At 40.5% G+C, this 15,407-nt stretch overlaps 2 protein-coding genes across 13 annotated transcripts in view; both read left to right on the forward strand.

The window, feature by feature from the left end:
• The first annotated feature begins 14 nt into the window (after positions 1 to 14).
• TNFRSF4 (TNF receptor superfamily member 4) lies at positions 15 to 14,575 on the forward strand. 8 transcript variants are annotated; one of them, XM_075027275.1, is made up of 10 exons: positions 942 to 987; positions 3,131 to 3,210; positions 3,321 to 3,364; positions 3,697 to 3,780; positions 6,236 to 6,358; positions 6,714 to 6,815; positions 7,249 to 7,315; positions 7,853 to 8,082; positions 8,395 to 8,520; positions 9,280 to 14,575. In XM_075027275.1, the coding sequence occupies exons 5-10, from the start codon at positions 6,244 to 6,246 to the stop codon at positions 9,348 to 9,350; spliced, it is 711 nt and encodes a 236-aa protein (XP_074883376.1). In that variant the 5' UTR covers positions 942 to 987; positions 3,131 to 3,210; positions 3,321 to 3,364; positions 3,697 to 3,780; positions 6,236 to 6,243; the 3' UTR covers positions 9,351 to 14,575. The 8 variants fall into 8 exon arrangements, with proteins under 8 accessions (XP_074883369.1, XP_074883370.1, XP_074883372.1 ...); XM_075027268.1 differs by lacking the exons at positions 3,131 to 3,210; positions 3,321 to 3,364 and adding an exon at positions 15 to 86 and having other exon boundaries at positions 923 to 987; XM_075027271.1 differs by adding an exon at positions 5,377 to 5,437 and having other exon boundaries at positions 933 to 3,364.
• Positions 9,412 to 15,407, forward strand: part of TNFRSF18 (TNF receptor superfamily member 18) — a 79,291-nt gene continuing 73,295 nt past the window's right edge. For 3 of the 5 annotated variants that reach the window (XR_012650324.1, XR_012650325.1, XR_012650326.1), the window contains exon 1: positions 9,413 to 9,438. Coding sequence is in view for 2 of the 5 variants with exons in the window: in XM_075027278.1 (XP_074883379.1) it covers positions 9,431 to 9,438 (8 nt within the window). In the remaining 3 variants the exon portion in view is untranslated. Of the gene's footprint in view, positions 9,439 to 15,407 lie in introns of all 5 variants that reach the window. The other 2 variants (XM_075027278.1, XM_075027277.1) reach the window with 2 other exon arrangements.

A 15,407-nucleotide genomic window follows, 5' to 3' on the forward strand; every position in this document is an offset into this window, starting at 1 on the left:
GTTGCTGTTCTTAGGTTTGTCAGTAAGTGGGAAAAATTGAAATTCTTCAGAGGACAGACAAATTAAAATATGATTTTGAAAGAACGGTAAGAGAGGGATAAATCCAGTTGATAATCTCGTGTTAAAATGAGCTTAGAACGTCTGCCACTTTAGTCAGCCTCCACTCCCTTCCACCTCTGTACCAATGCCCCACATGTACATGGTTGCAGGGTAGTGAGATTTTAATATGGCTAGAATCTGGAGATGTTCAAAACAAAATTCCATGTCTGTAAAAATGGGATGCTTAGCAGAAGTCATAGGTATGGCTGGTTTAGATTGATTGGCAAAAGGTCTAGGTTTTGCTTTGCTGTTGTTTTAACTAAGGCTTCATAAATATGCAATGACCTGCACTTTGAACTAACACAAAATTATACATGTGAACATACAGTTTTGCAATGTGGTTGTTCGCAATCTAGTTAAGACAAAAGTTTTAGCAATATTAGTTGATAATTGTGTAAATATCCGGCCTGCATTTTTGTATTATGCTCTAGTTGTTTGCACAATTCAATTATTTAGATGCAATTTGAGTGGACAAGTTCTATCTTGTCACACCTGATGCTAAGAAGGCAAGTGCTAGTTTGCAGAGGAATTCTTGAGCAGCTGAAATACAATGATGTAATTTGGAACTTTGTCAGTAGAGGCAAAAATTATGCATATGCAGTCTTAGTTTAATCTTCTGATAATGTGAGCATGGAATCCCTTGAAAAATACAAGGTAACACAGTATTTAGCTAGCAACTGCAAAAATGTTAAAACATGTACTGTTGTTGCGGTATTTGCCACACACCCGATAAATCTGAAACTTGAGGAACAACTGTGAAAAATTCGTTTTTAATGTGTGCATGGAGTTCTGCACCTTAATGTGTTTTGTTTTTCTCTGCCAGAAATCAGGATCACATGTTAACTAACAGCTGTAAGGATAAAGTGGACTGCACGGTGAGATTTGGAGGTACATGAGATTATTCCTGTCTTGGTATTTTGGAAGTTCAAAGTATTCTAGTTTGTCCATAGACTTATTTATTTTTTTAAAAATTCTTTAAGTATTTTATATGCACTCAATCTTTCTCAGATTCTTGTAGGTCCTTTCCCATAGGTGAACCCTTACTTGCCTGTAATCCCTAAGGAATCTAGTGACTTCTTTAAAGCCTTTCATTAAGCACTAGTTAGGAGTTCTGTGTTCAGTTTTGTTGGGTTTTTTTTTTCATGTACGCAAGCGATCTGCCTATTGTCAATAGGACTTGGTATGTGAGTGCTACTGTCTCATGAACATATTTCATTTTTCCAGATTTCAAAAGCTTGTATAGAATATCTAGGATAAGCATCTATAGTAAAAAATGATACATGTATATTAAATAAAAGCAGAACAGGTTCTTATTTCTGACCCATAGCATGGCTCAACTTGCCACTCTGAAGCTCTCTTCTCCTATTAGAACCAGAGTAGCTGCCTCCAGGCTGTTTTTTGGGAGCAGCCTGTGACATATGATCCCCATGTCAGTGCCAAGCAGCATTTGGGAGAGGTTAATTTGCATGAGTGAAAATCCAGCCAAAAAGTGTGCTAGTTGTGAAATGCTATGGGGTAATCACTGTGTTCTCTCCATTTTATTTTCTTCCATAATATGGCCATATAAAGGAATCTGGCAATATCAAGCCTGGTAACACTTAAGGATGCCATACATAAAAGTTGAGTTCTCAGGATGGTATGTGGCTAACTGCTTTTATTAAATGAGCATTTAATTTGTATTAAGGTATCCTTATCAAGAATATCAATGCTTCATCATGACTGCTCTAGTATTTTGGGAGTTTTCCGTTTAAATGTATATAGCAGAATTTTAACCTTATCTTGTTTGTGAACATCATAGGAGTTGGCATTTTCAGTTTCTTACTGAATAATAGACTTACTGAATAGGTAAAGTCTGCTACTGTTTGTGAAGGAGAATTGGGGAAGAAAAAAATCTGGTTAGATACTGCTGAGGGAATGACTGAGTCATGAGGTATAAAGCCACTTAAATGGCACTGTGTGATACAGTGGGAAGAGATTTGGGTATTTCCTGCATGCAGGTACTGAGTGTGAAGGTAGTTGAAGTTCAGCTGGTATGTCAGCACTGACAGCTTTACTCCCTTTTGGAAAGAATGGCTTAAGGTGTAGCTTCTTTTCCATAGCGGTTGTTTTCCAAAATGCTTGGAAAATAGAAGTAGAAAAATAGTTACTGTTTTGCCTGACTTTTGTTTCCCCTTCTACTCTTAAACAGTCTTACGGAAATGTAAGAAAGAAATGAAAAGCAGTAGTTCTGGATAAAACATGCCACGATATTGCTGTTCAGCCCTCCCAAATATTGCAGGCTAATTGGGATTCCAAATGTATTTCTGTTCCAATCAAATCTCCCTTGCATTTAGAAGGAGATTGACTGTAGATCTACTTTGTCTGGGAAGTCTGGCTGTGTTTTTTTAACTAACGTAAATAAACTACCTTTGCTTACTGTAGGATGTCTTGTTTACTTGGGCCTTTGTGTAAGAGTTGCTCAAGTCTCTTAGAACTGGAAGACCTAAAATTTAGATCCTAGATCAGTAAGATCAAATAGGTAAAATTCTAATAGTAAGCATGGAAAGTTAAACCCACTAATTCCTAGTGTGATCACTTTACTCTACATCCGTGTGTTAGGTGAGGGCAGGACTGCAATGCCAGTGTGCTAATCAGCCTCCTCCATTGCTGTCCTATTGTTGCTGGCTTGCAGAGCTGGATGGAGAAGCATTCTGGGGATTTAGATTCCAAAGTTAACAAAATAGGCATCAAAAGTAGCTGGTATGTGAATATTGCATCCTTTGCTTTCATAGAGCACACCTCTGCTGGAAGCTTTTATTTCCATGGGAGCAAACGGTAGGGGTAACACAAAGTCTCTATTTTGGAGTCAGGAGCTTACTTTTCTTCAGTGGCAATGCAGGGAGTCTGGTATTAAAGAGTTGAAATGGAGACTGCAAATACTTCTCATTTGTAGCTTTTGCTAGCTCCTGAAGGCAATATCAAGATGAAGGATGATTTGTGATTCCACACGCTCCCTGAGCAGAGAAATATATTAATGACGTTGTTTATGCAGCAATGAAAGTCACGGGTCAACCGTTACTGTGAGATCAAGGGGAGAGAATCTGTACTTCGCCTTTTAAGGAGCAGCCCTATGTGAGCTATGTTTCATTTTACCTATAGCTTTCACCTGTAAAGGTTTTCAGGCATTACCTCTGTATTGCTTTAATACTCCCCTTTACAAAAACAAGGATCTTCTCTTCTAGTTCTCCCGGCATTCAAGGCCTGTGCTTCAATACTATATAGAGAGGTATGTACCTGGCTGGAAGCACTGTTTTAAGGCTATGAACAGGAATCTTTTCATAACGCTATTCAGCATGCTGTCTTTCTGCCTATGAATATTTTAGTTGTGAACTGCAAAAAATAGCTTTGTGGGGTGTGGCCAAAAGGATGGGGGTGTGGAACACATGCTGGGAATTTCCCAGCAACTGACATATGAATTTGTTCTGGTCACCAGTGGCTTAGAATCACTTCCCCAAGGGTTTGCCACTCTCAGAATTTTGCTGGGACAGTAGGGCTGCATTATGGTAGCTGTAGGTTTTTACTCATATTTTTCTACTGTTCTGTTTTTGCTGCTGGTAGTCACTATTAGCCATTGCTTGGGATTGAAATGCAAAGAACATCAATATCCTTTCAGTGGAAAATGCTGCAAGGACTGTGCCCCTGGTAAGTAATTTTCCCTGGATGTTGGTTATAGTTGTTCAATGTAATATGTATCAGTTAATGACCCACAGGAGGTAGAAAACAGCTTGATGAAAATATAATTCAAATGTAGGAAGCATAACACAAGAGAAGAAGCATTTGGTGAGGAGGCTTTCATATCAGTCCAGACTGACAAAGGTTATTTCTATAACATACTAGATTTAGGAATCCTCCTCTTTGAAAGAGCTACATGTTATTTAACTTCTTTTGTGTGGCTCAGCTTCCTTAATGTGTCAATCTGGTATGTTTTCATTGTAGGAGTATTAGCTGAGAAAAGATGGTAGCAGTTATGTTACTATCCTTTACCTATCACATAAAGAAGCTCAGAAATCTTGCATAATAATGCAAAACTTGAGGTAATTAGTTCTGTTGCTAAAGATGTTTTTTAAGCCTTCTTTTGTAGTAAAGTTTATACTACTTAAGACTTGGTATTTTTTTAAAGGAAAAAGATATGCTTGATTCATAGAGATTAGCAAAGTGTAACTTGACAGGAAATGTGTTTTGTTTCCTCCTTTCTTATTGTAGAAACTGAAGGAGTCTGAATTCTGGGTTCTGCATTCATATCTGGGGGTTTTTTTCCACAATCTGAGTATCTCTGAAGACAATGCACTATTAAGCACAAATGCAAAATATCAAACCTCGAATACTTTAATAGTTGGAATTTCATTACAGAAATGTGATGATTAGTGGTAAAGATTAACAACAATTAACCAGTAATATTGCTGTTCAAGGGGCAATCCCCTTAACAGAAGGGATTATTTTTAGTACAGTCAATACTGACTGTACTAAAAGAAGGGAACATGTAGATGCCTAGAGGGAGTGTAGATCATGTCTGTAAATGCAGTTGCAACTTAAAATCTTGCATATGGTTTTATGTGCATCTTTCAGAATAGCTACTTTCTCTTTTCATAATTAAGTCTGCCACACGAAATGGATATGGTATGAACTGATGCAGTATTATTATCTTCAAAGATGACAATTGGAATAAATTCAACCTTTCATCTAAGACTTGAGGCAGTTTACTGCATTATTCTCAAAACTACTTAAATCTGAGTGTTTCTCAACTCAATTTGAAGAATGGCATACTTGTATGCAGATACAGATAATCCTTTAGATAAAGTTTTTTGTTCCTCCTTCTGCTGAAAGAACTTTTATCAGGTTTTTTGCATTGTTAGCGAATCTGCTGCTGCTAGGGAAACATTTCTTCATAGTCTTTTCCTGATGTTGTAGATAGTAACAATGTAGAATTGTACTGCATATATTGTGGTCACTAAAAATCTCCTGTATTTTGCCACTGATAGCACTCAATAAAACGCAGAGAAAATTAGAGTGAGCAAGAGACTTTGTGCTCAGTGTTCACCTACACTGGGAAAATGGAGAACCAAAAATGAAAGAAAGAGTCTGTGAGAATAAGGATGTATTTAAGCTCAACTGTAAAAACTCTAGTCATTAAAGCTGTCTATAGTTCCTCCAGCCTGTGCTCTGTGGAGATGGGCTAGCGAGATAGAAGGAACATGTCTGACTCCTTTTCCAAAATCCACTGTTACCTTGCTGTTTCAGTTTGGGCAAGTTGCTTTGCTCACAAACCTCGTCATCCTAGCACATCAGACAGAACTTCTGTGTAAGTACTGTGTATCATACAGGTTGGAATTTGTGGGTGCAGCCATTCAGAGCTTGTTTCTAAATGCAATGTGTGATACACACATAACTGTTCGGAACACTAACAAACGCCTGCATTACATCTTGCGCTGTGTCTCACTGTTTAGGAGATGGAGCTAGTAACATCTTTGATGTTGGGTGCCAGTACAGATGCATATCAAAATACAACTGCTTTCTTTCGTGCCTAATGGTATTTCAGAATGCCAACAGAAAGATACTAGAAACATTTATTCTTGACTGCTTCGCTAATGAATTTTCTGCAAACCTGAGCAGGTCATTGCCATCTTTTGTATCTGTTTGGGATTACTTTGGGTTGAATTGCATGATTTATCTCGTAAGCGAAGGCAAGATCTGTCATAAAGCCATTGTATTACACCGGAGATCAGACCTATTGCTACGTTGAAAACCTGCTTTTTTTCCGAACTGACATTGGCTGCAAATTGTGATGTCTAAACCATATGAAAAGGTGGTCTGGAGAAGTGATATTTGGAATCCACTGGGAGAATCATTTGGGGCATTGCCTCAATGCTCAGCAAGTCATCAGGCCCCTGAGAGCCCATTTTAGCTGCTTAATTTACAGTGATGCTATGGGTTAAAACTTCTAGGGATTCTGGCATGTCTAAATCTGCTGAATGTTTTCAGCCAGAGTTGTGAGTGGAACTGTCACTTTCTGGGCACTCTTTCATTCTAATACATGAAAATGAAGAGGGTTTCCTTCTGGTAACAATCAGTTCCTTCTTCTACGTGGTCTTTGTTTTAGGTGAAAGAATGAGAAGCCGCTGCACTGCAACAGCAGACACGGTCTGCGCCCCCTGTCAAGACGAATACTTTAGTAGTGAGCACAATCACAACTTCTGCAAGAGTTGTACAATCTGCAACACTAGTAAGTCGGGCGTATAGTGGTCATTTCTTGATACGAATTTGGGAGGCAATCAGTCTTCATATGCTTTCTTATCTTTGTGTGCTCCTCAAAGACTGATGTCATAAAGCCCGTCACTTCAGATGACCCAAGTCCAAAGACTGGGTTGTTATTTCAATGGCTGGTATCTCCTGGTACTGATGGTAGAACCTTCAAAGGGAAGCAGGCTTGTACTGCCTGAAAACTGGTGTCTTCAGTATTGTTAATAAACTGTTCTCTGCAGTCGTTTCTACACATGATAGATGGGCACTGAGTAATTAAATTTTTTTTTCTTTCTAATTTCTTGTCTTTCACTTGTCCTTTATTCTGTTGTTGCTAGGGAAGGGAAGTGTGGAAGTGAAGAAGTGTGAGAAGACCTCTGACAGAATTTGCATGTGTGTTGCAGGTTACATGCCAGATGCCAGATATACACTGGGAAGCGGTAAGTTAGTGGTATGTCAAGACTCTCCAAACTCTCGCCTTTGCTTCAGATGAGATGGTTGTTATTTCTAATGTAAAAGCTGTCGTCATTTGTCTCATTGATACCTCCACACAAGTGTTATAGCAGGGTAATTGTGCAAACTGCTGCTCTGTGATTCCTGAGCTGTTAGAAATCTTAATGTTCTCCTTGTTAATACCCATAATTAGCTGGTAGAGAAAACGGGAAACCTTGCCAGTTGTAGGCCAAAATGAACCACTGAGCATGTGTGCTACTTCTGACCCAATGACTATGGGTTTTAGAGGCTCTGTGGGTTTTGTTGGGTCTGTTCTATAAGCTAGACTAGTAGTATAAGCTATCAGTGTGATTACTATGTAGCTGTCGTACAGTTGTGTTGCTAACTGGACTCAAATTCTGCCTCTTCCTTTTTTTCCAGAGTGCTCACTATGTCCTGAAGGCTTTTATTCCCTAGGGGGAAATGAAAACTGTCGACCTTGGACCAAGTATGTATCATCTATCCAAACATGTTCAGAGCAACATTTTGGGTTTACTTCTGTAGCAGGTGATGCCCAAATCATGGTGTGTAGAGTAAACCTGCAGTAGGTGCAATGAAACCGTGTTCCTCATGACTCTCAGGAGCCTTGAGCAGTCTGTGTACTGATTGGAACATCTGTCTGCCTTCTCCCCTTTCTCTCTTCAGCTATGGCAACAGTATCCTCAGCCTTTTTTTTTTTTTTTTTTTTTTAAGAGGTCAGTGTTTTGTTTCTGTAGCAAAAGGTTCCCTTGCCAAATACAGCTGTGCTTCAAGGCTGTTATATGTACAGATGCTAAGAAAAACAGAATGTCAGGTTTTTTTCCATAATAACTTCGATTAGCTTAGTTGTTCTTCACATATCTGTAGAATCTAGGAAAGGTGAAGCCTGAGTTTGTATTGATAAGGCAAGGATTGTAGTGTTCTCTCACTTGTTCCATGGAGATCACTTGCAAAGTCATTAGTGCAAAAGTTTGAAAAACTACACTAATTTATTTTACATCTCTAGCTGCAGCCTTCTTGGGAAACATACTCTTCGACCAGGGACAAAAACAGATGATGCTGTTTGCAGCAATCATGTCACACAGCCAGCTACCTCTCAGAGTGCCACACCTGCTGTGAATCTCTCCACCACTGACCACAAGAATAATAAGTCAACTGCAGTGTCCTCACCATCCAGACCCAGCGTGATTCCTTTCATTTGCCCGGATACAAACAGCCCCACAGAGACTAACTGGGGTAAGGAGAGGGAATAACCAAGTCTAGTCTCTGTATTTACTAGAGCTGGTCAGAAATTTTCACCTGAAAATTATTTCATTGGAAATCATATCACACTTTCTCAGAAGCTGTATTTCACACAGTCTTCCAGTGAGATGCACACAGGTTTCCAGATTTCTTGCTAATCTGCTTGGCAGCTGGGACTTTTAGGCTTTGTGATTCAGGGGTACTTCTGGAGTTCTGGGTTCCTTCATTTGAAGCTGGAAAGCCATGGAAACTCCAGCTAGAACCATGAATGTTTTTTAGTGTATTCTTCTTCTGTTTTTCTTCCAGGGTCTTTATCACTTATCCTTATTTGTCTGATATTGCTCGTGGTGAGTGGAATGTCCATACTCCTGTTGATTATCCAAGCAGCCAAAAAAGACACCAGGAAGAGGCCTTGTAGAAACAACCATCAGAGTGAGTTTCTTTTTATGGGGAAAAAAGTATAGGAAAGAGAATAATCAGGGCCCCCTATTTGAACTTTGATAATTGTTTCAGTCATAATGAAGTCTACCTGGCTAAGTAGCAACAGTGTCATCTGCGGTTAATACCAGTGGTGATCCTCTGTTTAGTCCTGATGCACTGGAGGTCATAGTGTCTCAAGTTTGCATTCTTATAGAGCACTGATCTCCCCGTTTGTTGCCATGCAGAAGGATATTCTCTCTCTCTCCCCCCCCCCCCCCCCCCCCCCCCTGATTTTAACCACTCCTAGCTTTTTCTTCCCTTAGTCCCTGCAAAAATGATGTCATGATTTTGTGCCGGGAATGCTATTCAGCACAGTGAGGATCCAGAATCAACAGTCTTTAAAAAAAAGAGTATATTGTGAACTTTTTTGCCTGTATAGAAATGAACGGTCTTGAAGGGTCTCCTGCAAACACAGGAAAGGTTTGACTGAAAAGCTGAACTCTATATTCAGAACTAAGTGGCAGCTTGGGTCTTGAGTCAGCCCACAGCTGCCTCATATTCCATTCATAGAGCAATGGTGAAGTGTGTTTTCACTGTTCCCCATACTTGGTGTTTCCTAGCACTGGCTGGAAAGACAAGCACTGACCCAAGTGTCACTAGGCACACTAGGTGCCCAGTCATCCATGAAACTAGAAATGTCCCTGGCTTCCCTCTTCCTGCCCCTTCTACTATGTACAGTATTTTTTTTTTTTACTATTATCTATCTTTCAGATGGAAGGAGCGTTCGAATTCCTATCCAGGAAGAACAAATTGACTCCAATTCTAGTCTCATCAAAAACTGACTCCACGTTACGTTACTGTTTCCTGCATTTCTGAGCCGATCGACTGTAACGAGTAATGTGACAGCGCATTCTGTGGCTTTATGTGTGGGTGTGTGTAACTGTTTAATTGCACTTCAGTTCCTTTGGGTCTCATTGAGCGGCCCCTTTGGCATTAGGACCCATGGGAGTAGCTGTTCTTGGTGGAATCACGTGATTCTCTCCCTTGGGCAGATCCTGTGCACAGCATCCCTGTTGCCAGGACTGAATTGATATAGTCCTCTGCATTTCTAGCCAGTTCTGTATGTAGGGATAGGCAATTGTCTTTGGACTGAAAAAAGTGTTAGGAAGCTGTAAGAGCTGATCGTTGAGCAGACAGAAAAAGAGGGAAATCAAAAGACCTGCTTTATGACTGAGTTCGTATCTTGTCTTACAGTTCTGAGATGCTAAGCAAAGCATGTCTCTCTTTTCTCAGTGCAGGTATCTCCAGTGTTTCAGTCTAGTTCCCAAATGAACTCTCCTCACTTTAGGTGGAGAATCTCTCCTGATGAACCTAGCCAGCTTCCTTTGTGCTTCCTTTTTTTCAAGTTATTTCTTCTTGGTCAAGTTGAGTGGTTATGTCAGCTGTGCATCCAGAGACAGTTGTCGTTGCTGGTAACTCTCGTGCTGGCTGTGCACCGAAATAGTACCAGAATTCTGGTGCTAGCTGTTAAGTGACTGTTGAGAGATGGCTATTCAATGCCACTTCTCTCCTTTCTGCGTTTCTTCAAACATACCAGTACATTGAGAAAATGTCATGTTAACATATTGAGCAGTATCCCCATTGTCAGGCAACAAATGGAATTACTCATGATCACCAGGTAGCTCCAGATCTCCAAGCGTTTGGAAATCTCCATGGAGATCTTGACATGTGTGGAAAGTAGAATATGTAGATTGCCAAAAGGCAAAGGGAAGGGTAATTTCTGATTAGAACATTATTAGTGGAAACTGTGGTTCAAAACAGGCGGAAAGGTAGAGTACCACTTGTCTGCACTGTAAACTTTAGAAGTTGCCTTGTGTGATTAATGTTTTATCTATAAGACCTGTGCAACCAATACACTGTGTGCTTCCTCTTGGTGGACATCCTGTTGTGCTGAATACCTCAGTGTGTCTGTCATCAGCAAGGCTGCTTCAGTCAACCTTGGACATCTCGACAGTAAAATTGTTTAGGTTAAACCGCTTTTGTGGGACTTGATTGCTTGCTGTGGATGTAGGGAGACACCCACAGGCAAGTTTGGTTCCAGACAGTGCTCTGAATTTGGGGAAAGTCTGTTTATATCTTAGGTTTAGAAGCGTGTACATGGACATTTAGAGTTTTTCTGCTGATGAATGATAATTTTATGATGATTTAGAAAAGACTAACATCTTAGATGTTCTCTGTTGATGAGAGGCAAGAGCTGAACTCTTAACACAGTGCTGTCTGGGCCTTCAAGGGTTGCATTTGAACAAAGACGTGCAGAGATGGTGTAACAGTGGATAGATGCCTAAACTATGGTCTGACCATTCATCTGGATGATCACGTTGTGGATGTTGTCAATGGACCCTGCATTCAGAACTGAAGAAGTATTCCTGAGTTGGTCTCTGTGCAGTTAAAATACCTCATTGTCTGCCTGTGCACTGTATGAAAGGAATTTTACTTCTGTAATGTTTTTCCACAAGTTAATCGGTCTGTAGTTTTGGAAAGCATTCACATTTTTAGACGGCAAGTTCAAAATATAAAGTGTCTGAGAGAAACCTGAAGTGTTATTGTGAATAGCTTTTGACATAATTTAAGTACTTTGGTGTAAAAGTTCAAGAAGTAACCTTGAAAGTTATATAATTCAGAAGTGTTTTTCACTTCAAATATCACTCCTCGGTGGATAACTCATTAGAGATAGGTATTTTATATACACAGTACCAAAGCATATGTGAAAATATGCAACGGGAAATGTATTCAAGAATACAACTGGTGTCTAGAAGCATGTTTTTAAACATATGTTTTCTTATATGTTATACATATGGTGTACTTAGCAATGATTTCCTATTTTGAAGTGCATATACAATGTATATAAACATTTGTATTATATACGAAGTGTGATAGTGACTTTTTGAAATAAATTGTGGTAGCAGCTAGATGCACGTGTATGATGTGTATGATTGGAGAGTACAAACAAGCAAAAAATTATTCCGGTGTGTATAATTCTCACAGAAAGCAGGATCACCAAATGGTCAATCCTATAGCTTAGCAGGCTTTGAGTTCATGTGCTGCCTTGCCCCTGGCTTTCTGTGCAGCTTGAGAAGGCTGCATGTATTGTTTTTCTCTGTAAATCTGGCCTGGCAGTGGTTCTGACCTGAGAGTTGCAGGGATGCTGAAGATGCTAAGGCTCAGCTCCTTCAAAAACAGAGCCCCTGTTGTGAATGTAGAGGTCTTTGAAACCGTGCTGTGGTCCAAATGCTGTCATCTTGCAGTGAATTGGATGGCAAAGTGCAATGGATGAATCTGAGAAATGCATGTCAGGGAACACCCAACAAATTCTCGGAAATTATGCTTATCAAGTTTCTAGGCTGCACTTCAGAGGCAATAAAGCAAGTACCATGATTCCATGTAACTGAGCAAGGTGCAGATCACTAATGAGCTGTCTGAGGCTGTGGGTTATATGATGAAAACACAGCCCACGGGAACAGATGAGCTGGTGCCTTGACAGAAGTGCTGCTGTGGCAGCAGAGCTCCTCTGTGGTGTGGGCTCATCCGCTGTTTCCATGAATCTTACTTGTTTTCTGCCCTCTGGCTCAGCTGCACAGAAAGATGCCCGAGTGCACTGTGTTCTTGTGCCTTCCTACAGTCTCTGATCAGGAGATTTCCTGCAGACTAGGGCATGGGTTCCCTCTGGCTGAAGAAGGAACCGATACTGACCCTGTAAGTGCACAGCAGAAGTAGGGTAGCTGAGGACAAGTTGCAGTTGGAGACATTTGGAAAACGGAAGGCAGACAAATTAGCATGCTGTGTGGCTGAAGGCCTGTAATAGCAAGCCCTCACAGGCTGTAATTGCTGGCTTTTGTGCTAATGCGGACCTGTGAGCCAGTCTGTGCTGGCTGTACTGCTGTAGAACTGTACTTGGTCACTGCGCCGGGATATATAATCCTATCAGAAGAGTTAAACCATAGTAACATTTGATAGGATTGGAGGCATTTATGATTTGATTTTTTTGAGGATTTGGGTGGTGGTAGATTGCTGGTTTTAATAAACTAATGCTTGTTTAAAGATATTTCACTCTAAATAAAGGAATAACATTTTTTTCATTGCCATGTTCAGTCTTGTCACTCTTCTGTGAAAAACTTGCTTGGATTTTTTGTTCTAATCCTCCCTAAAATGGCAGGAAGTAGTTAAAAATAGTTAGAGAATCTTGAACAAGTTGGGGCTGCATTCTGCCTGTGCTTGTCTTCCTATGTGCCAGAAATTAAACTTTCCTTTCTCAAAGGTATGGGCCTATGTCACAAAGTAAGTTCCTGTTTTTCAACTGTTCAGATTTCCCCTTTTTCAGGCACTTGAGAGAAAGACGGTCTAAGTTGTGCAGCTTCCTCTAAGCTGATAAAGATAAGGCTGTACTGGAAATTTTTTCCAGTGTAATGCAGTAAGCTGAGGTGTTAGTTCTTTTACTCTGCAAACCAGTGCAAACTCTGGTTTTAGTGTGAACTGTATTGGCAGTTAGGGTACTTGGTAAACCTACATGATTTGTAAATTCAGGGCATCTTTGTTGCCATAAAGCCCTGATTCAGGAATTCACTTAAGCACATGCAAAACTGTCTGTGTGATTGTTGTCACTAAAATTTGGCCTCTTGATTATTTTAAGAACCATCTCTAAAACTGACTAATAATTCCTATAATTTTGTATTTCTGGGTATGAATAATGCCATTTTTTAATGAATAATTTAACTTACTTTCAGCTGCACTAGACATGAGTTACAGGCCACATGGCCAGCCCCTTACATTGTTTGTAATTAGCTACAGATAGAGATTAGGTCAGAGTGCTACAAAAAAAACAGGAGGAAAACCAAACAAAAAACCAACCCCTCTTGTCTGTGGGTTTTCTATCTACAAAATTTTTTCTCTCCTACATGTGAGGTTATCACGTATGGCTGCCTGGAGTTTTAACAAGGCTATTTGTTTAAAATGGAGGTTTGTTTTGCTTATTGCTTTGCTGTATTCAGTTTTGGAGAAGGATTAGGACAAGAACAGATGGTATTTGAGAGCCACGCTGGAAAAAAATTATATAGATGAGCTGGGTTTTGAAGTTCTTGAATGCTTCTTTCAGGCTGCAGCTTTGGCAGTTAACATGTATTTCATGTTTCAGTAGTTAGTACAATTAAAGAAAAGAACCAAACCACAGGTCTGTAAGTTTATGCTTTTTATGTTCACTTCCTCATTTGTCTCTTTCGTCTTTTTTTTTTTTTTTTTTGGTTTTCCCCTTCAAATATATGACAAGTTTCTGCTACTGTGGCTACCCCAGATCCTTTATCTCCTGCATTTTCTCTTCACATTCTCCTGTGACTTAGAAGTGCATCAAAGTGACTCAGGTTTGCCGTGAGAGGCTTAAGAAAGGTCACATCCGCTGATACACGCCATGCCAGGTGATAAGCTGGAGGAAGTACACAGCTTGATAACGTCAGGGACTTGGGGTTTTTGCCTCTGTCTGGTTTGGTTTCCCTCTGTGAAATGTTGGTCTCTGTGCTGTTGGGATTGTCTGCAAGGGGTCACCGCTTTGGTGGCCAGGCTGTGCAAACAACCCAGAGAGGTGGCTGCGAGACTCATTCCATAGGTGAAGGCAAAGCCCTGATGAGTGCATGCTGCAGGGACCTTAGTGCTGCTCAAAGGAAGGACCTAGGGGTCTTTGCAAAGCCCTAATTGTTCTGGGGTGAGAATTTAACTTGCCTTGGGAGCCCACGTGTGGCCACCAATGCTTCTGCCACATTACTTGATTCCTGTGCCCCCAGCCTTACCTGTGACAGTTTTGCAGGGCAGTAATTGTCCCTGTGTGCCAAAAGAGGGCAGGCATTAGACAGGCACAGCGAACACCCCAGTAGCTGGAAACCCCTAGGGTAACCAGTCCTAGTCACTGCAAAATCTCAAGGCTGGCCTAAAGGTCAGCCGAGCTGAAAGGAACTCAACAATTTTGTCTTCTAGTTTCAGACCGCAGATAAATTATTTGTCCGTAAGATATTTTTTTTTTTTTTTTTTTTTTTTTTACCCCAGTATTATGTGAGCTGTTACTACTCATATGGTACCCTTCTGATGTCCCTGTGCTCCCTCTGGCACCAGCCTCGCCGTGTGCTTGCTGCAGTACTGACGGGCACCCCATGCGCTGACTGTTCCTCTTGGCTTTCTGGAGCCCGTCAGAACTGCTGTTCTACCACAGGTTCCCTGGTGTGGCAAGTCATTTTACTTTGTATTAGTAACATCTCTTACAGCAGTAATGACACAGTAAAGGGCTCTCTAAGTAAAGACTGACAGTTGTTTCCCAAGAGCATAGACGAGTTCTGTACAATGGAATGTGAATCCTGTAGCTAGCAATGGAGTTTTCTACAGTGGGATGAGAACAATTTATGAGATGGAGCTTACAAGGCAATTTATACATTGGTCTAACAAATATCATTAGTCATTCAGAAATGACGTATATTTCATGTGAACGACCTCTTACTTGTAGGAGAACTGCATGGCTTCTTTGGTCACCCATTATGGGTAGTCAGCAAAATCTCGATGTCAGGAAACCAAATACTCTTCCTGGTAACAATACTCTGTCATTGATGATGTTAAGTCCAAGGAGTGTCAGTAAAGCCACTGGACTTGCAAGAAGTAATTACATGTTTGAGAAGTGCTTATGCTCTTTTTTTCTTCTTTTTGTTCTTTCCAAAAGGTTAGTAATTTGGACAGTTCAGCAAACTGGTGGCTCCAGTGGTCCCAAGCAAAAAGGAAACTGTAAAATGCAGCACCTGGCAATGTGTATAATGTTCAGCTTGTGGCTGGATATCCTTAAGGTGGGAGAAAGTAGAATTTGCAGCCAGTTG

This window comes from Buteo buteo, chromosome 5, assembly GCF_964188355.1.
Source record: "Buteo buteo chromosome 5, bButBut1.hap1.1, whole genome shotgun sequence".
Classification (NCBI taxonomy): Eukaryota; Metazoa; Chordata; class Aves; order Accipitriformes; family Accipitridae; genus Buteo; species Buteo buteo.

What these genes read in the sequence shown, in the direction of transcription:
- TNFRSF4 (XM_075027268.1), top strand. An exon ending in CTGCACGGTGAGATTTGGAG is followed by an intron (nt 988 to 3,696) that starts GTACATGAGATT and finishes TGCTGCTGGTAG; the next exon opens with TCACTATTAGCCATTGCTTG. An exon ending in TTGTACAATCTGCAACACTA is followed by an intron (nt 6,359 to 6,713) that starts GTAAGTCGGGCG and finishes TGTTGTTGCTAG; the next exon opens with GGAAGGGAAGTGTGGAAGTG.